This window comes from Penaeus chinensis, chromosome 43, assembly GCF_019202785.1.
Source record: "Penaeus chinensis breed Huanghai No. 1 chromosome 43, ASM1920278v2, whole genome shotgun sequence".
Classification (NCBI taxonomy): Eukaryota; Metazoa; Arthropoda; class Malacostraca; order Decapoda; family Penaeidae; genus Penaeus; species Penaeus chinensis.
Genome location: NC_061861.1, coordinates 3,454,855 through 3,474,854, shown reverse-complemented (window position 1 = coordinate 3,474,854; position 20,000 = coordinate 3,454,855). Strand labels below are relative to the sequence as shown.

General features: G+C 41.9%; 2 protein-coding genes across 5 annotated transcripts in view; one reads left to right on the top strand and one right to left on the bottom strand.

Annotated features, from left to right (window-relative positions):
* The window catches only part of LOC125048289 (zinc finger protein 420-like), a 9,623-nt gene extending 7,424 nt beyond the window's left edge, over positions 1-2,199 (top strand). For both annotated transcript variants that reach the window (XM_047646931.1, XM_047646932.1), the window contains one exon: positions 1-2,199. This exon is cut by the window's left edge and continues 1,186 nt beyond it. In XM_047646931.1, coding sequence (XP_047502887.1) covers positions 1-2,046 — 2,046 coding nt within the window. In that variant the 3' untranslated portion in view covers positions 2,047-2,199.
* Positions 2,200-10,281: 8,082 nt separating this feature from the next.
* LOC125048224 (armadillo segment polarity protein-like) overlaps positions 10,282-20,000 on the bottom strand; it is a 17,361-nt gene continuing 7,642 nt past the window's right edge. For 2 of the 3 annotated variants that reach the window (XM_047646797.1, XM_047646798.1), the window contains exons 3-13: positions 16,860-17,083; positions 16,516-16,710; positions 16,097-16,401; positions 15,654-15,955; positions 15,161-15,309; positions 14,681-14,902; positions 14,143-14,397; positions 13,857-14,027; positions 13,529-13,679; positions 13,157-13,402; positions 10,282-12,990 (exon numbers count right to left, since the gene is read on the bottom strand). In XM_047646797.1, coding sequence (XP_047502753.1) covers positions 12,779-12,990; positions 13,157-13,402; positions 13,529-13,679; positions 13,857-14,027; positions 14,143-14,397; positions 14,681-14,902; positions 15,161-15,309; positions 15,654-15,955; positions 16,097-16,401; positions 16,516-16,710; positions 16,860-17,083 — 2,432 coding nt within the window. In that variant the 3' untranslated portion in view covers positions 10,282-12,778. The remainder of the gene's footprint in view (positions 12,991-13,156; positions 13,403-13,528; positions 13,680-13,856; positions 14,028-14,142; positions 14,398-14,680; positions 14,903-15,160; positions 15,310-15,653; positions 15,956-16,096; positions 16,402-16,515; positions 16,711-16,859; positions 17,084-20,000) is intronic. The other variant, XM_047646799.1, reaches the window with a different exon arrangement.

The window sequence follows — 20,000 nt, the reverse complement described above, 5'->3', positions numbered from 1 at the left end:
TCTGAGGAAAAGGTCAATGTAAGTGAGTCTGTGAAAAAGAATACTGTAACTGAAAAATTGGAGAAACACCTAATGTTTCACATTGAAGGGAAGCCGTTTGAGTGTTCCGAGTGTGGAGAAGGTTTCCTTCAAAGTGCTGATCTAAAGACACACCAGAAGGTTCACTCTGAAAAAGCATCCAAGATTTCTGAGCTGGAGGAAATGATTGATGTAGATGAGTCTGAGGAAAAGGTCAATGTAACTGAGTCTGTGAAAAAGAATACTGTAACTGAGTCTGTGAAAAAGAATACTGTAACTGAGTCTGTGAAAAAGAATACTGTAGCTGAGTCTGTGAAAAAGAATACTGTAACTGAGTCTGTGAAAAAGAATACTGTAACTGAGTCTGTGAAAAAGAATACTGTAACTGAGTCTGTGAAAAAGAATACTGTAACTGAGTCTGTGAAAAAGAATACTGTAACTGAGTCTGTGAAAAAGAATACTGTAACTGAGTCTGTGAAAAAGAATACTGTAACTGAGTCTGTGAAAAAGAATACTGTAACTGAGTCTGTGAAAAAGAATACTGTAACAGAGTCTGTGAAAAAGAATACTGTAACTGAGTCTGTGAAAAAGAATACTGTAACTGAGTCTGTGAAAAAGAATACTGTAACTGAGTCTGTGAAAAAGAATACTGTAACTGAGCCTGCGGAAGAGAATGTTTTAAACGAATCTTTGAAAAAGGTTAATGGGAATGGGTCTGAGAAAACAGTCTTTACAAATGACATAAAAATGCCCCCAAGGGCTCACATGCGAGAAAGACCAACTGAATGTTCAGGCTGTGGGAAGAAGTTTGATCAAGATGATAATCTGAAGACAGGGAATGACTCTGAGGAAAAGCCACTGAAGTGCTCAGATTGTGGGAAAATATTCATAAATATCTGCTTTAATGATAATAATTTACAGGCACAGCTGTTGATAGCTTCAGGTGAAAGACAACACAGATGTAATATTTGTTGGAAAGTGTTTAGTCGGAGTGATAGCCTAAGACTACACCAAAGAATTCACACAGGTGAAAAACCTTTCGAGTGTTTGGAGTGTGGGAAAAGGTTTATTGAAAGTAGTAAGTTAAAAAGACACGAGGTTATTCACTCCGGGGAAAAACCATTTAAATGCTCTGAGTGTGGGAAAAGTTTTACTCAAAGTGAGTCTTTGAAGGCACACCAGATGACTCATACTGGAGAAAGACCCTTTGAGTGTTATGAATGTGGGAAAAGGTTCAAGAAATATAGTGATCTGAAACTACACCAGTGGCTTCATTTTTCAAATCCTGAGTTTAATAAAAAGAAGGTTGAACACACTGATGTAAAAGCACTACAGAGGGCTAACTCAGCAGCAAAATTACTGAAGTGCCCCGAATGTGGGAGACTGTTTAATGACAGGAGTGAGCTAAAGAAGCACCAGCAGAGTCATCCAAAGAAGAAGCCATTTGAATGCCCCGATTGTGGGAAAAGGTTCAGTCAGAAAAGTAACATGAAGACACACCAGAGGATTCACACGGGAGAAAAGCCATTTGAGTGTACCGAGTGTGGAAAAAGGTTTACCGATGGAAGTCACCTGAATATACACAAGAGGATTCACACAGGAGTAAAGCCGTTCGAGTGTGCTGATTGCGGGAAAAAGTTTACTCAAAAGAGCAATCTCACCACACATGTGAGGATTCACACAGGAGAGAAACCTTATGACTGTACTGAGTGTGGGAAAAGTTTTATCGAGAGTGGCAAGCTTAAGAGACACATGGTTTATCACACAGGAGAAAAACCACACGAGTGTTCTGTGTGCAAGAAAAGGTATATTGACAGCGGTGAACTGAAGAAACACCTTGTCACTCATACTGGGGAAAAACCGTATGAGTGCTCTGAGTGTAATAGTAAGTTTAATTATGTTAGTGACCTGAGGAGACATAAAAAGATCCACTTAGGAGAAAAGCCATTCGAGTGTCATGAATGTGGGAAAAGGTTCATTGAAGTCGCTAAGCTAAGGAGGCATCTGATTACTCACAGTGGGTTCTGAATAATCACATTTATACATTTTGCTTTGAGTGTTTGACAGGAGATATAACTGCACTTGAAAGTCTTTTTTTTCTTTCTTTTTCTTTTAATGAGGTAAGATATCCGGTTATATCTTAACTTCTTGATATATAACAAATAAAGGCTCACTTCCAGAGACGGTCCTTTCCTTTCCCGTAGTTACCATTACATTCACAGATTTTATTCTCTCTTAATTTACCTCATGATTTTAGCATCGTTGGAATCTCTGGATGGGTGCCAGATGCCATTGGAAGAGCCAGAGGGGCATCGATGAGCGGCCCAAAGCAGAACCAGAGAATGGGTCTGAGGAGCACCTTTGGAAGCCCTGAAGGAGTGCACACCGCTGGAAGGCCAAAGGGCGCCATGAAAGAGGCTAAATAAGCAGCTTTGAAAGGGGTCGGAAGGTCATCATTGAAAGGGTGCTTGTGGAGATGGATATAGCTTGTGGAGATGGATATAAGACAACTTGTTGAAAATGAACAAGATTTGCATATACACTTCAGTCACTCTCACTCTCACACTCTCTCACTCTCTCTCTCTCTCTCTCTCTCTCTCTCTCTCTCTCTCTCTCTCTCTCTCTCTCTCTCTCTCTCTCTCTCTCTCTCTCTCTCTCTCTCTCTCTCTCTCTCTCTCTCTCACTCTCACTCTCTCTCTCACACACAAAAATAATAATAAAATAAATAAAAAAGACCCTTTGAAATAGGTATCCTCATGAACATAAAATTGCTTTGACTGATGCTATATTCAGTTATCGAGTATGACCAGAAAAGGAAAATCTTGATTTTATATATCTACTTTAATGAGCTGCCTTAATAGATGGTTTGTTGACACCATAAAAAGAGATTAATAGCGAATGTGCTTTTAATACCTTACTCGTCTTGGGGGGGGGGGGGGGGATAGGGGACAGAGACCGAGCCCAAGGTAGGGAGCATCCGTGTCTTGGACTTCAGCCCTCGCCTCGACTAATTTTCGTCTTCTCCATTCGTCTTTTTCCTTCTCTTCCTCGTTCCCTGTTTCTGTCTTCTTAATCTAATCGTTAACTCATATTTACTCTTTTTACCACAATATTTTTATCATAATACCATATGACCTTTGGCGTTTGGGACATTTATTTGTTTTGACCATTAACTATGTTGACGCGGCTGAATTTTTTCAATAAAATAACTAAATATTGTTGTGTGAATGTGTGTTGTAGGAATTGGTAGAGTTAAAAGTGAAGTATTTTCTACAACAGGACAAATTAGTGATCGATGTATACACATTTAGCATTTGTGATAGAAGTGAATGTATAACTTTGCTGTCACCCCCCCCCCCCCCTAATCCCATGCCCACGTTTGCCTTGGCAGAGACCCTACCTCGCCTACCTTGGGTCTCGGGCCTCTGCTCAACCAATTTTGTACGGTCTTCTCTTCTTCCCCTTTCCTTTCCATTCTCTCCTCCAGCCTTTTCTTCTCTCAACTTCCAAAGATGCGCGAGCCGTCTTGAAAGGATGTAAGGCCAGTTTTGGGTCAGTCCTGAACGGAGCTATGGGCAGGGTATTCTCCTATTTAGTTATCTAGCCCTGCACCTGATGGCGACCTTGAGGGGTGGGTGAGAGTGAGTGAGTGAGTGAGTGAGTGAGTGAGTGAGTGAGTGAGTGAGTGTGTAAGTGAGTGTGTGAGTGAGTGTGTGAGTGAGTGAGTGAGTAAGTGAGTGTGTGTGTGTGTGTGTGTGTGTGTGTGTGTGTGTGTGTGTGTGTGTGTGTGTGTGTGTGTGTGTGTGTGTGTGTGTGTGTGTGTGTGTGTGTGAGCGTGTGAGTGTGTGAGTGTGTGAGTGCATGTGCATGTGCATGTGCATGTGCATGTCAAATATAGTAACCCTGGCGACTGCATGTCAGAAAAATAGTTACAAAAACAGATACGAAGTTATTCTAATATAGACAAGCCTTACCTGAAATCCCGAATCTAATTCAATTACAGAAAACGATGTTACATAAAATTTAAGGGAAGGGTAAACTAATAAAGATATATATTTTAGAAATCTTATTGATCTGATGTGAAATAAAGACATTGGAATAACGATAGAAATTATTTTTTATATTTTGATTAGGTTCAACTGTATTAAGGCTCATTAAAAATAGAATTATTAACTAAAATGGGTCAGTTTAAATTTTGACTTGGCTATGTGAACTCCAAGTACTCGCTTGGATCATAAGATTTTGATATATCATTATTATAGTAAATATTTTGTAGATGTACAATGGCAACTTATTCCATATGGTAGAATCCGGGCACCAGAATACAATAGGTAAAGATAAAATATGTTAATTACATTTTTTACCCAAATATTAACGTGCCCCGTAAAATATATATTCAGTGACAGAAAATGGTGTCATGGAAATTTTGAAAACTCTAAGGGTAGACTTTTTTTTTCCTCCGTTTAACCGCAAAATTTTGTTACATATAAAAAAAAAAAAAAGACAACGGAGTAACCCTTTCGATGAGACGTCAAAGAATTAATCGAATTATAATGGTTAATGGTTAATGGCTAAAAAAAAAAAAAAATAAATAAATATTCGAGACATCGAATATAGCACTATAAGCAGCTATAGTATCAAAAAGGGTAGAAAGGATAGGTGCTATCCTCAACAGCCATACAGTAGTAGGTTAATGGTTAATGGTTAAAAGCAAAATAAATGTGCTAGACATCTAAAGTCATATAGCACTATAGTTAATGTTAGTGAAGGATGGTTGAGTTAGTGATTAGTTGTTAAAGCTGGGTTAAGGAATTGGTGAGTGAATGGGTTAGGGTCGGATGAGGTAATGTAAAGGGGTTAGATCATGTGGAGGGAGCGGGAGTTGTAGAATTTGAAGGTGGATGAGTATTAGTTTGGGACTCGATTATATGGTTCTGGATATCTTCAAGAATTTCTGTAGTGGAGTTGGTTGGGGAGTTTTGTGAGATAAAGGTTTTCTTGTGAGGGGGGGGGGGGGGAAGTCTGGTGTCTGAATGGTTAATGGTTAAAAGCAATACATGTGCTAGACATCTAAGGTCATATAGCACTATAGTTTATGTTTGTGAAGGATGGTTGGGTTAGTGATTAGTTGTTAAAGCTGGGTTAAGGAATTGGTGAGTGAATGGGTTAGGGTCGGATGAGGTAATGTAAAGGATTAGATCAAGTGAAGGATATATATGCGTTTGAGGAAGGAAAACAGGTTGTCAAAGCAGAAAGTGTGAGATTCTGTAAGGATGTCTGATAAGTTGGGATGTCTATGTGGGGAGGACGTGGGCATGACAATATAATATGTGGGACTGAAAGAGGAACATTCGGAAACCGCGAATGTCCCAATGAAGGATAGTTATACTTTCGTTGATTTAGTGGCAAAGATTGCAGTGCGTGTTGGAGAATTTGAAGGGGAAGGTGCTAGAGGGTGCGATAAAGAATGAGGTTGGGGAGGTGGTATTGTATCAGGAGGGGTGTCGGGAGGTAGAGGGTCTGGGGAAGAGGGTACTTGTGACATGAGGGTTTCACGTGTGTATCCAGGAGGGAGTGGAAGGGATAGAGGGGATAGTGGGAGGGTTAATATAGGTGGGGCTGGAGTCAGGGGGAATGGGTTTTGTTGGGATGGGGTAGGAGGATTGGGTGTAGGGAAAATATGAGTAGGAGGATGGATATCGGCAGTCACTTTGAGTGTGGAGGTAGCGGGAGTTGTAGAATTTGAAGGTGGATGAGTATTAGTTTGGGACTCGATTATGTAGTTCTGGATATCTTCAAGAGTTTCTGTAGTGGAGTTGGTTGGGGAGTTTTGTGAGATAAAGGTTTTCTTGTGAGGGGGAAGAGAAGTCTGGTGTCTGAATAGGGGAAAAGGAAGGTGGAAGTGATTGTGAGGTAGGGGAAGAGGGGGTGGAACGTTTATTCTGTCTGCTGCGGGTAGCGCGGGGAGGCAGAGGGGAAGGTGTCGGGGCTGTAGTAGAGATTGGGGTGTCTGGATTTAGGATAACAAAAGAATTTGATTGGGTAGAGATTGGAGTGTCTGGATTTAGGATGGCAAAAGAATTTGACTGGGGATGGTAGGAGGTAGAAGAGGGGAAGTTAGATGGAGGGGGTTAGGTTTAGGAGAGGGTGTAGGAGCTAGGGGGTAGGGGGAGTGGCAGAGTGAGCGACATTACTAGAGTAGGGGGTAAGAGAAAAACTTCGTCGACGAGCCTCCTGTCTGGCTCCACGTAGAGTGAGTCCAAGTCTGAATCTGAGAGTTGCTACCTCAGACTCAAATTTGTAAGTGGGGCAGCCTCTATAAAATACATTATGGGGACCGCCACAGTTTGCACATGTGCGTGATTGTGCAGAGCAGTTTGATGGAGTATGGCCAGGTTGGGCACATAGCGGGCATCTGGCTGTGGAATGACAGTGTTTGGCTGGGTGTCATAAACGCTAACAATTTTGGCACTGACGAGGAGGAGGTTGATATGGTCGGACAGGTAGGGATTCCCCACCTATGTAAACATTAAAGGGAAGGTCATGTCTACGGAAAGTAATTTTGGCAATGTTAATGGATTTCTTACGATTTTCTCTGGGAGGAATAGAGTAGCATTGTACATATGTTGCATCATAGTCTGTGAGACAGGCGAGTAAGTCCTCTCCACAATCTGACCATTCTTTGTCATAGATTGGGCAATCTGTTGGGGAGATAGAGACAGTTCCGGTTCAAGTATTGAGGGTTGGATAAGGTTCCGTAGGGATGGGATTACCACATAGATCAGTTAGTTTTGTTAATGCTATAGCTTGGTATTCAGTTGTTACTGTGACGAGACGGGAGTGGTCGGGTCGGCTGCGGAAAGAGACTTTGCCTACTTGTTTTTGGAGGCATTGTTGGAAGAGGAGGGTGTTTTGAGAGTAGGGAGCTGTGGGAGGGATCACGAAAAATCGGTCCCATTTGGCTGGGCGAAATAGAGTATTTAGGATTCTTGTAGAGGTGGGGGTAGTAGAAGTGCGGGGACGTGTGGAGGAGGGAGTAGTGTTGAAGGGGGTAGTGTTTTGGGGAGGTGGGCAATAAGGTTATAAGGTAGTAATAAGGGGAGATGGGGTGGTTGATGAAGAAGGTTGTGGGAGTAAAGGAGTTGAAGTTGAGCATGTTGGGAGAGTAGAAATGTCTCCTGGGGGTTGGTTGTTGATTAGGGCCGATACTGTACTAGTATGCATTGATGATGGGATAGTTGTTGCAGTGTTCGGAGCCGTGGTCAAAGGAGAGCCGGGATTGGGGCTATTTGATAAAGGGGCAAGCCTCATTGCCCCTAAAAGTGGGGTTACGTCTTCATTATTGGCCATGATAAGCCTGGAGTATGTTGGGGGAAAAAATAGTCCACCCCTCAGGGTCCCCTTGAGGGGTAAGGGCCAGGTATGGCAGGGGAATACCGTGCCCATGGTTCCCTCAGGCCGTTCAGGACTGACATAAAGTCAGCCTTTCATCCTTTCAGCACGGCTCTCACACCTTAGGAGGTGGATAGTAGAAGGGATTGGTGAAGAAACTGAAACGAAAAGTATAAGTGGGAAAAAAGACCATGCAAAATTAGTTGAGTCGATGGCTGAGTCCCAAGGTTGAGGAGTTCCCCATCATTGGGTCTCAGTCTTCGTCTCCTAAGCCCCCCCACGACAACAACGGGCAAAGGATTGGGGGGAGGGGGGGGGGGGGAGTTAATGAATAGGTGCTATCCTCAACAGTCATACAATAGTAGGATGGTTTTGAAATGGGTAAAGATTGGTAAAAGTGGAGAGGATGAGTGAATGGGTAAAGGTAGGAATAATCAAGGGGGGATAAGATGAAGTGAAGGATATGTATGCGTCTGATGAGGGGGAACAGGTTGTCAGAGCAGAAAGTGTGTGATTCCGTAAGGGATGTCTGACAGGTTGGAAGGTCGGTGAAGGGAGGATAGGCAAGGAAAAGCTGAAGTACGGGATGCAGTAAAGTGTGGACAAAACAGGTGGTGTGGAAACTGAAAGAGGAATATTACGTGGGTACATAGGGGCGGATCAGAACGTGACATCAGCTAGAAGTGCGTAAGGCGGGTGTGACCAATACGCAGGCGTCTGTTCTGATGAAATGTTGCTGGCCAGGAGGAGACTGATAGTTTTATGGTATGTAACTTGTTGATGAGAAGACCTGACCAGGAAGACAAAGTGGGGGTGATAATTCGTGGCTGGAATACGTGAGAAAGGGGGGTTGGTGTGGTGTGGACATTGTGGGGGAGCGTACTAGAGGATCTGCCAGTTCGTTACCGGGAATTTATGGCAGATTTGTGGGGCGTAGACAGATAGAACAGCCAGTTGTGAATCTTAGACAAGGGCTTTGGTCGGAAGCATAGACTTTATGAAAGAGTGAGTTACTGGAGGCGGTAAAAATGTGTTTTAAGGTGAAAAGGAGTGTGTACAGTTCTGTAGTAAGGGCACTGAACTCAGGAGGGAGGGGGTATTTGAATATGCGAGTTGGAAAAACTACTGTGAAACCAGCACCGAAAGTGGATTTGGAGCCATCAGTGTAAACTTGGATACTAAAGGTGTGAGTGGATACATGGTCAAGGAAGTGGGTGAGAAGGACATAAGATTTTGATTTTGGTGGGTCAGGGAAAACAGAGGAGCAAATACTTGGGCAAGGTATTAGGAGGAACGAAAAGGTAGAAGCAGGAATCGTGGGATAGTTTGGTGAGGGAAAATTGGTGGAAGTGGACATAGTAACAGAAGAGAAGGGCACGGCGTCGAGAGAGAGATGGCATCTCTGACTCAGTGTACAGGCTCTCAACTGGAGAGGAGCTAAAGGTGTCTAGGGCTAAGCGAAGATGATGATGTAGGAGAGTTTTGCGATCTGAGCCCCATAACATATGGGAGAGAGTCTAAGATTCGGAGGCGGCAGCCAACTTTTTCTTTAATGTAAAAGATATCGCCTTGCCAGGACAATTTGGAGTTAAAAATAACACCAAGGAATTTGCCAGAAGAACGGTATTGGAGTGGAGCGCCATATAAGAGAGTTGAGGCTGGGTACCTGCACGTATGCAAGAAAAAAGGGATGGAAAAGGATTTGGAGGTAAAAAACCAAAGGCAAGGTTAGTGGCCCAGGAGGATACTGATGATATTGCAGACTGAAGGAATTACCGGAGAGTTGGTATGGATGTGCCAGAGGTGAAGATGGGTAAATCATTAACATAACGTGACCGGGCTACTAGTGGTAGAACTGATACAATGTCATTAACAGCAAGAAGGAATAAGGTGGTGCAGAGCACACTGCCTTCGAACTGAGGAAAGGATGATGGTGTGGAAAAGGCAATTTTGACCAGGAAAGGGCATTTGGAGAGGAAGGACTTTATAAAGACACTTATGTTTCCGCATATACCTAGGGAGGACAATTGTTGGAGAATATGGCACCGCCATATGGTATGGGTTTTTTTTCTAGGTCAAAGAATATGGCTAATAAGGAGTCATAGCGTGCAAATGCAGATATAATACATGTCTTGAAATGAGCAAAGGGGTCTAGTGTATTTCAGGCATGGCAGAAACCAAGCTGGAAGGGAGAGAGAAGATTATGAGTTCTAGTATTTTATATAAACAGCTAATAAGAGCAATGGGATGAGGGAGAGAATTTATTGGGTTTCAAGAAGATATCTTCGGGAGAAAATTTCCTGTCGTCCAAATGTGGTTGAAATTAACAGGAAAGATAGAGAGGAAGATGTAAGATGTTGGAGCATAGGGCGTTGTGTTCAGAGGGATGAAAAGGAGCATTATAGGACTGAGCAGAGGACAGGGTGAAGATGACAAGGGTGCGTTCACTGGTGGTTTTAATGGAAGAGAAATGTGGAGAAAGGTGAGAGCCCTACTGACCTGGCTGAAATAGTCACCCAGTTCATTAGTGACTTGGAGAGGATCAGAGATGAGAGTATCTCGAATATGGAGGACAGGAGCTAGATGGGGAGATGTTTGCCTGGTAGTTTATAGAGGGGGTTGGAATAGGTACAAAGAAAAAAATTGTCAACGTGCCTCCTGTCTGGCCTCACAGAAAGCAGGTCCCAGTTTGAATCTGAGAGATGCTACTTCAACCTCTCAACTTGTAAGTAGGACTGCTCTTATAAAATACATTTTCCTAAGCCCCACACAACAACTGGCATGGGACTAGAGGAAGGTTTAATGATTAATGTTAATGTTTCTTCCATCCTTGAATCCATATTTACCATGGGACTAAATAAAACAACCAAACTTGTAAAAAAAACATTATTTCTCACTTCACTTACACTGGATAATTTGATGATACATAGACTACAAAACTAACAATTGTGGTCATTGAGGCTACACCTGGTGGCCGAGTGATAAATAATTTAGTCATACTTTTGGGAGTGATGCAAGAAAAAGTCACCATCACGGATGAAATGAGCATTACTACTATCCTTATTTGTCACTGGCCCCTGGAAATGATACAAACTAAATAATCAATGAATGACGAAGTTCATTGGGCATACAGTACATACGCAAGCTCTCTACGAATGGTGATTGTGTGTCAGGTATTTTGCTTGGGTATACACTGTACAGCCAATGATGGGATGTAAAGTTTTAAGAAGGGAGACGTGAATTTCTGATGAATTCATTCACTTGCAAATCACTTAATATTGTAATACTGTGGCACATTGCAAACCAAAATACAGACTGGGAATATGGAGGGGGATATTCCCCAACTTGCACAGAGGGGATGCCACATGTCACTGACAAGCCTATGAAAAATACTGGGTCAGTATCAGGTACTGAAATCATACACGTGTCAATGGCATGTCACGTCTTTGGTCTCCACAGCTATGCAAAAGTTGGTAAATATAAGAAACTATGATAAAGATGTGAGAAAGGCATCTTATGAAAAGAAAAAACTAGGTTCATACAGAAATAAATGCTTTGGACCAGAAAACTCCACGGGCAGAGGCATCTCACTGAAGTCTGAGCGCACACGGTGGAATTGTTACCGTGAGCCTCCCTCAGTGAGATACTCGTGCGCATTACATGGCCATCCTGATCTTCCCACACTAAAAGAAAAAAAGAAAAGAAAAGACACTGACAAATAAAATCTCATGAAATCAAAGTCAGATGCCCATTACCACAACTTTCTCCCTAGTTCATGACAAGATTACCATCCTGTTGACAAGTGAACATATAGAGGTTGTCATGTGACTTGGCAAGACCTTGGCATGAAGCAAGGCCCCTGTCAAGCCACCATGTATGTATAGAGAAACTTTGGACATGTCATTAGATCACTTCTCCTTCTCATGAGGACGATCACGCATAACCCTAAAAAATGAATACATAATCTATAAAACACTAAATGGTACTAAAAACCAGACAGTTAACAACACGTAATAATCACTGATACAACTTGTTTGCTCACAGGTGATTGTCCTTTACAGCAAGAAAAGCTAAGAACTTTCTATCGAGTTCATATCCTACAGGTGAATCCTACGGTGTATTAAGAATGTTCTGTAACGGCAAAGCTAACTAGAGAAGGTGGTAAAAAATTTAATTGTGGACCAATATCTAGAAGTTTTAATGGTTTTAAAGAAAGCAGTCCACAAGCTCTGTTGAGCTCAGAGTTCAACTAAAACTTATGACTATCAGATGCTTCATCACTCACAATTTGATTCTTTTGTTTTTAATATATAAAAGTTTCAACGGAAAATGTCACATTCATTTTACCCTGCATTTTTTCCCTACCAAGCCACCTTGACTGCATGACTTGGTATACAATTCAAATCAATGGTTGTTCTGGATAACAATTTGTGCAATAACATACATTAGTGATATCATTAACTCTATCTTTTAAAAATCTAAAAAAAGAAAAGAAAAACTTCCTGGAGTCTGTTACACAACAATTTTAAGCTAGGCCTCACACAAATCAAGTCAACAAAATAAATGCATAACCTCTCTGATAAAAACTGCTTAGCAGAGCTACCTCACGAAGCTGCACAAACGACAAATGGGAAGTTGCCTTGCAGCTGCCTCCTACAAAAACTAATGGCTGAAAAAAGCTTCTGCAGCACCTGAGACATAAACATTGAATATTGGAAGGGCCCTTCTTTTTGCATGCATTTTGTTATGTTCTTTTAAATAGTTAAAAAAAATTCATGGGCTTCATTAAAAGTACAAAAAAAATAAGGAAAACAAGAAAAGAAAAAGTACCGGTACTTAACAGGATGCCCCATGGTGAAAGTTCATCAATATCACCACAGGGGGAAAAATTGGTATAGAAAGAACTGAAACTGGAGAATTTCAGCTGTTTTGCAGGTCACGTCACAAGCATTGCTTTCTTCTAACTTTTCTGACTTTTGAAGATAAAGCATTTCTGTTTGCTGACCTTGCTATTCATTGGCAATATGTAAGCTATTCTTTGAATATTCAAATTATATATGTATAGAGACACATATAATTGCACACACATACATATACTTACACACATAAACACACACACACTCACATGCATGCATGCAGATATATGTAAGAGTATGTATATTCACACACGCATGCATGTAATAGAATTCGAGTTCCACCACAGATATCTTCTTAATTTTTCTTTTTGATTAAAGTGAACAGACAATCTTGCTCGATCTTGCTTTCACTCATGGGTTGTAAACCATGCAAAGATTTGGCATGATATTCCCTTCTTCATTTAGTTCCTTTAAATAAAGTTTTGTCTTTTCTGCAGCGCTGCTACGTCCCCTTACAGGTCCGTGTCGTACCAGGCTGCCATCTGGTTATTGTCGCGAGGGGGCTGTGGTGGAGCTTGCTGGTCAAAGGTAAGGTCAGGATGTCCAGGATGTCCAGGTGGCAGATCCCTGGGGTCTATAGGGCCGTAGTTAGATCCCGGGCCACCGTGCTGGGAACCTATGTCCAGGCCTTGCATCGAGTCCACAGGCACATGGTCGTAGCCTCCTGAGAGGGGAGGAGACATCAGTAAGGGCTTTCCAGACCACAGATGATTGAACAGAGAGGTTTTTCAAACCTGGCTACATTTTCTATTTCAGTAAATGATCATTTCTAAAAATCTATGTACAATATATATGCATTCATACAGGACTGATCCTCTTAAACAGCTCACCTTGATAGTTTGGCCCGGCATGTCCACTGTGGACGCTGGGCGGCCCTTGAGCATACATGGGATCGTAGTGGCCCTCAGGAGGAGTGATGAAGTCCTGGAGATCAGGTGGAATGGCAGACATGTCTCCTTGCCACATGGATCCATCCTCGCGGAACAGGGAGTTGGTCAGCTCCATGCTCAGTCTTTTCTTGTAATCCTGGGGTTTGTCCTCTGACATGCGGAACAGCACAGCTGCAGCGTAAGTAGCTGTAAACGGAGGAGGGAGAAAAGTAAGGAAGTGTTTTCCCATTATTTCTTAACCAACACTACAATCTCTATCTCATAAGGAACTACTAAGCACTAACAGAAGCTGCAAATAAGACAGCTACTCACCAACACCTTCATTCCGTGAATGGAGCAACTCGGTGAGGGGAGCTGTGGCACCTTCCTGCTCTATCATTTCAGCGCCTTCTTTGTCAGCTGCCAATTCACAAAGCACTCCAGCGGCCACACGTTCTATGTTCTCAATGTCATTGTACAAGAGCTGAAAAACAGAATATGATTAGAAATACTTTAATATAAATCACCATTAAAGACAGCTTTCCAAAACTTTTGTAATTTTATCTCAAAGTCTAAGAAACAACATAAAAAAAGCAACACACAAAGACCTTCACACACAAGTGTTTATCCCCCAAAGCAAATCCTGGGCCAAGTGTCTCACCTGAACGAAGATTGGGATGACGTTGAGGCCTCGAATGATGGCGCGGTTGTGCGACTCACGAGCCAGGATGTGCAGGGCTCCTACTGTGCCCTCAACAATTTCCTCCATGCGCACTCCATCAGCGTAGGCCCCGATGCTGCCTGAACCGCCACTAGCAACTGATGACCGTTGCTAATGAGAAAGAAGGAACCGATTTTTAAAAACTGAAGTGTTGAATGAATGATGACACACAAAAATAAGCGACAAGTTTAGAAGTCTTCTGTGCACAAATATGTAAGCATCTTACCCTCTGTGTGTCTTGGAAGGCCCTGATGAGCAGCTGCACCAGCCTAGGGATGGCCCCAGACTCCCTCAGAGGTGCATGATTGGCCGGGCACAAGGCCAAGTTTCGGATGAGGCCAATGACAGCCTTGACCAAAGGCCACCGGGAGGGGGGATGCAGGAGGTTCACAATGATGGGGATGCCGTTCTTTAGGCGGACGGCATTCTGGGCTACTTCAGCTTCAGGATGCCTTGCGGTTAAGTGACGAAGAGCACAAACCTGAGAGGGGGAAAAAAGATAATTAATTCTTCCAACACCTAATCATAAGTAAGGATTGAAATATCTGAATAATTAGTAATTGTTAAGGTAATTGTAATAGTAATTGTTATAGTAATAGTAATTCTAATCATAAAAGTAATAGAAATAGTAGTTGTTATAGTAATGATAATAGTAATAGGAGTAATTAAAAATAAATAATGAAATACTGGACACACCTCTACATTTACCTTCCCGACTCTCCCTTGTTAAAACACCTGACCCAAGAAACAAAGAAACCACTCACAGCAGGCTCCGTAATTTCCTCCCTCTCTCCGGCATTGTAGATTGTGGCCACGAGAGCCTCAATGCCCCCCACTTGGCAAACGGTGATCTTGTTGCGTTGGTTATTGCAAGTCAAGTTGGAAAGGATTCCAGCAGCGCAAGTTACCACGTTGATGTCACTGGCACGGAGCAAGTGCACAAGATTCTGCAGAAGCTGGTCCATGCTGTCCTGCAATGCCAATATCTGGTTGATTAACAGGGGTTCATTTGTTACACAAGAGAAATGGTAATGCTATAGGCTGCTGCACACTGTGGGGGTAAAAATCTTAGAGGCACATTCACAAAAAGGAAAAAAAAAGAAAAAAAAAAAAAAAAAGAGAGAAAAATTCAAAACCCTATATTCCTCTTTAAAAAAATATTACAGTAAAACATGACTTCTGATATCTAATCAATATAGTCTCTCTCTCATCTTGTGATATTAAGTTCACCAAAAGATACATACGACTTTGGTTGCAGCATCTGAGAGGTTACGCAGCGTCCACAGGCAGTTTTGGACAAGGCGGGTTGACTGGTGTGTTAGGTGCATGGCAAGTGCCTGCATGCCACCAGCTTCAACAATGGCTGGCTTGTTACTTGAACACACAGACAAAACTAAGAAAAAAAAGAAAAAAAGCAGAAAATTTAATCATTAGTAACACAATGTCAAAATAGATGTTGCATATAAATCTATGTCTATCACCACCAATCACATCTTCATTCTTAAGAAAATTCAGATACTGAATCTCAGGTCTGTATTTTCAAAAATAAATATTAGGTCCCAGCTTCTGTGTACTCGAGAGATAACACAAAGAAGTCCCCATGTAGATATGATAAAAAAAAAAAAGGGTAGGACCCCAATATTTACTTTGCATAACACAGCTTTCAGTATCCAGATTTTAGTATCTTTCAGCCATCAAATCCTGAACTTCTCTCAGTCTCTCAAAACCTTCCCTTACCTTTGAGCACCCTGGAGGTCGTCCACAAGAGCTTCTCATAGGTGTAGGAGCGTAGGATTCGAACCAGCTCCTGAGGTCCCTGAGATGCTAAGATTATCAGCTTGGATTCCTGGTTGCCATACGCCAAGATCTGCAAGCAGTCTGTGACGATGGCAAGGAACTTGACATTGTTGCGTTGGAGCAGGGCAACCATCTTTTGGAGACCTCCTGCCATGCGCACTGCTGTCTTAGAGCCTTCCTGGTGCAGCAGGAGGTTATGGAGTGTGGTGATGGCATAGAACAACACTGACTCTACTGGTGAGCTGTAAATAAAAGATTCAAATAAACTACACTCCTTAAAGGAAACATTTTCTCATGGCTAAAGTTTACTTTACCAGTACTTCATTTTTCATCAGTAAAAATAATGGGGTCTCTCAAAGGAAAATCTTCCTCTATTATTATACCTAAGAAGTTTCACCAATGCTGGAATGCCACCGGACTTGAAAATGGCCAGTAAACCCTGGCGATGATGAGACAAATTATGCAGGGCACCAACAGTTACACGGGTTGTCTCCAGGTCGTTGGAATTGGTAAGAGCACGCACGAGGGCAGCCACCATCTGTTGGGAGTTCATAATGGCATGGCGCGAGGCCTCCTTCTTGCTGAGGCGATGGACCATCATGGCAGCCTGGGAGACAACTACCTGATCCTCATCATTGAGCAGTTTGATCAACTCTGGGATGGCTCGAGTTGCCAGATCAGCATCATCCTGTTGGATAACAGTGTGTTAACACCTTTGATCATCTTCATTATATTATCAATCACAGACCATACATTCATCCTCCTACCTGCTAAGGTGTGTACACAAATCACCCACACTCACCTGATAGTTGATCAAGTTGACAACAGCATGTTTGAGCATCTGTGAGGGCTCTGCCAACCTCTGCACAGCTGTAGGCTGCTGGGGGTCAAACTGGGTGGAGGGGATCTCCATGCCCTCATCCAGTGTTTCTGGGAACATGGCAGCACGGACACGCTGGGAACGTGTCTGATTCAGCTGCTGGTTCATGTCATCAACCTTTATGTAAGAAAAAGTGACAATGTTAATTTTGAGTATATGCAACAGTTTACATTAGCATATACTTGATATACAAAACAAAATGAAAGGCCCATTTACACGATATACAGAAAAGACTACCCTTTTTGGGCTCTCCCTTAATACTTTACCTGCTCACTGGTGAAGGCAGCCTGGTTGAATCCCTGCTGTGCTCTGCCCTCCATCCATTCTGTGTCCATCTCCTCCTCCTTGCCGGTGAGGGAGGGTGCATTGGTGGTTGCACCAGAGTGGATACCTGAGTCACTCATGTAGGTGTTCTGCTGCCACATGGCAATCTGTTCCTTGGGGTTCTGCATTGGCATGTCAGCAGGGTTGTGGTAACCCCCTTGCGACACTGTGGGTGAGAGAGAGAAAAATGAATCATGGGTTACATGGTGCTGTAACAATCAAAATAAAAACTAAACAGAAATTGTGCTAAGTAAAATAACCCACACAGTAGTAATAATAATATTTGCTCCGATTAAATTTACTTCCTTAAAAAGTACAACTGAAGCTGAAAGAATGAGCTTCTTAAACAAAATTACAAACCTGGTTATGCCCAAAAGTAAGAGATAAGTCTTATTTCAATTCATGCAAATCATTCTCCCATGCACTCTCTAGAATGCAGCTAAAATTGTAGAAAAAGACAGAACCTACAATAAAAAACAGAACTAGAACGAAAACGATGTTTGATAATCATACAATCTAAAGTAATCTAAACTGCCTTGCAATTATATGATTGACTGTACATGTACCACATGCTATTTTATTGGTCTGTTTTCATGACCTGTGCGATAATGTTTAACTAAACATAATGAACCTAACAAGAGTTCAACCATGAAAAGGGAAAATCAAAGGGGAAAAAGGAAGAAAGATGAAAGAAAAGAAAAGAAAAGAAAAAAGAAAAGACAGAAAGAAAGAAAGAAAAAGAAGAAGGAAGGAAGGAAGGAAGGAAGGAAGGAAGGAGGGAAGGAGGGAAGGAAGGAAGGAGGAAGGAAGGAAGGAAGGAAGGAAGGAAGGAAGAAAAAAGAAAGAAAGAATGTAACCCATAAAAGTTTGCAATACAAATATATACAAAATATTTGTAACATACAAAGAACTCAACAAAAAGTATCCCACAAAGATCTCTCAACGTAACAGATTTTCCTATGGACTGGGAAAAGCATCTCAACCAAAGTGCATTTCAAAAGATCCTTCCTGAAGCGAGCACCCCCCCCCCCACCCCCCACTTTTACCAGCTGACCCTCTCACCTCGCACGCTTCCCTGTGTCTCACCCGAAAATCAATATCTTGAGAGAACACAATTCACCCTCGAGATTACACTCCTCCTCAAGTAACGTTCCTTCTGCACCCATACCCTGCAGTTTGTGCAACGTAAATATTTAATATTCCTGCTTCTTAACTTCGGCTAGCGTAGGCCCTAACAAAGTGCATAACAAAGTGAGGTGGATCTAGCTACTGCAAGCTTGTAACAGCATAAATTAGTATATGTAAAGTCTTAACTCAAAATAACATACATACTGCATACACAAACTCGCAATAAGTTTTTACACATTGCAAAATTCATGCAGCTTCTTACTCTCTTTCCCTAAACTTTTAAGTGGATTTGCATTTTCTACAAAACAGACAAAAATAACCTTCATTTATTAGTTTTACAGAGAGTTGCATTATAACAAAATATCTCACACATTGGATCATTTGGAAAATATAATGAATAAATATTCTGCTTTTCATTATTCAAGTAGTTCCTTAAATCTCTCCATGCTACAGATGTATCCACTTCAATATCTAAATAATAATGGCAGTTACCATGATGGCCAGAACGCACAACCAATACTCACATGTGGCATATAGGATAAAAATCCAACAAGCAATAGATAATGAAGCTATTACTACAGCTTGACAAAGTAATCAGATATGAGAGAGAGAGAGAGAGAGAGAGAGAGAGAGAGAGAGAGAGAGAGAGAGAGAGAGAGAGAGAGAGAGAGAGAGAGAGAGAGAGATGAGAAGAAAGAGTGAGAAGAGAGGAGAAGAAAGAAAGAGGTGAGAGGAGGATCAAAAAGAGAAAGGAGAGAAGAGGAGAGGAAAGTGAAAAGAGAGGGAAGAGGAGAGGAAAGGAAAGTGAGAGAGAGAGAGAGAGAGAGAGAGAGAGAGAGAGAGAGAGAGAGAGAGAGAGAGAGAGAGAGAGAGAGAGAGAGAGAGAGAGAGAGAGAGAGAGAGAGAGCGCAGAGAACAGAGGAAAGGAGAGGAGAGGAGAGGAGAGGAAAGAGATATGTAAGAAGAGGAGAGGAAAGAGATACGTAAGGAGAGGAGAGAAAAGAAAGAAGAGAGGAGAGAAAAGAGAGAAGAGAAGAGGATAGGACAGGAGAGAGGAGAGAGAACTTCCTGGTTGTTCGCTTGTTTTCACTGTTCTTTTTCTTGTATTATTGCCTTTTCTCTCTCTCTCTTTTCACTCCCCTTATTTTCAGACCAACCTCCCAATCTCATGACCCTGCCTCCAGCTCCATTCTCTCACTGCAATCAGGAAATTGGTACAAGCCATCGAATGCCATGACATCCCCTGTCCGAGTAAAAGCCACCTCACCTGCCTTTAAGGACCAGCTGATTTTAATTGCATCCAGACGATAGATCTCCAGGACTCAGACAGGAATATCAAAATCCATGATTAACACACACTTTACAACACTGACTAAATTTCTACACGATGTCCCAGATGAAAACAAAGTTGCGGCACTGAATTTGTGGTAATTATCATACATGTATGGACTGAATTTACTAAGAAAATTTCTCTTCAATTCCTTCCATACATCTGGAGACTAAGCAAGTAAGAAAGATACTCTAGGTATCTTACAGTTCACTCACAATATCACTGCAACCAAGTGCAACACATAATTCCTTGAGGCAAGATCTATAGCCTCAACTACTCAACTGATGAGTGTCAAGAAAAATTAACACTATAACAATGAATTGGTGAACATAAGGTAAACAATGTTCACTCAGTTCCACTTGCACTGTTTAGTTTTCATCTATCTGCCACTTCTCCAAACACAGAACTGTCAAACAACATGGTGAGTTGTCTAGTTCATACCAGATTCATCATAATAAGCCTGAAAGGCCATAGAACACCCCTTCAAACTAACAAAATCACAGAGCCTAATTGCAACAACTGGAAAGGAGCAGTGATCCTAGAATTCAAGATCTGCAAGCCTGCCATAATAACAAATCCTGCAAAATGAAGCAAAGGTGAGACTTCTGCAACAAACTTGGTCTTA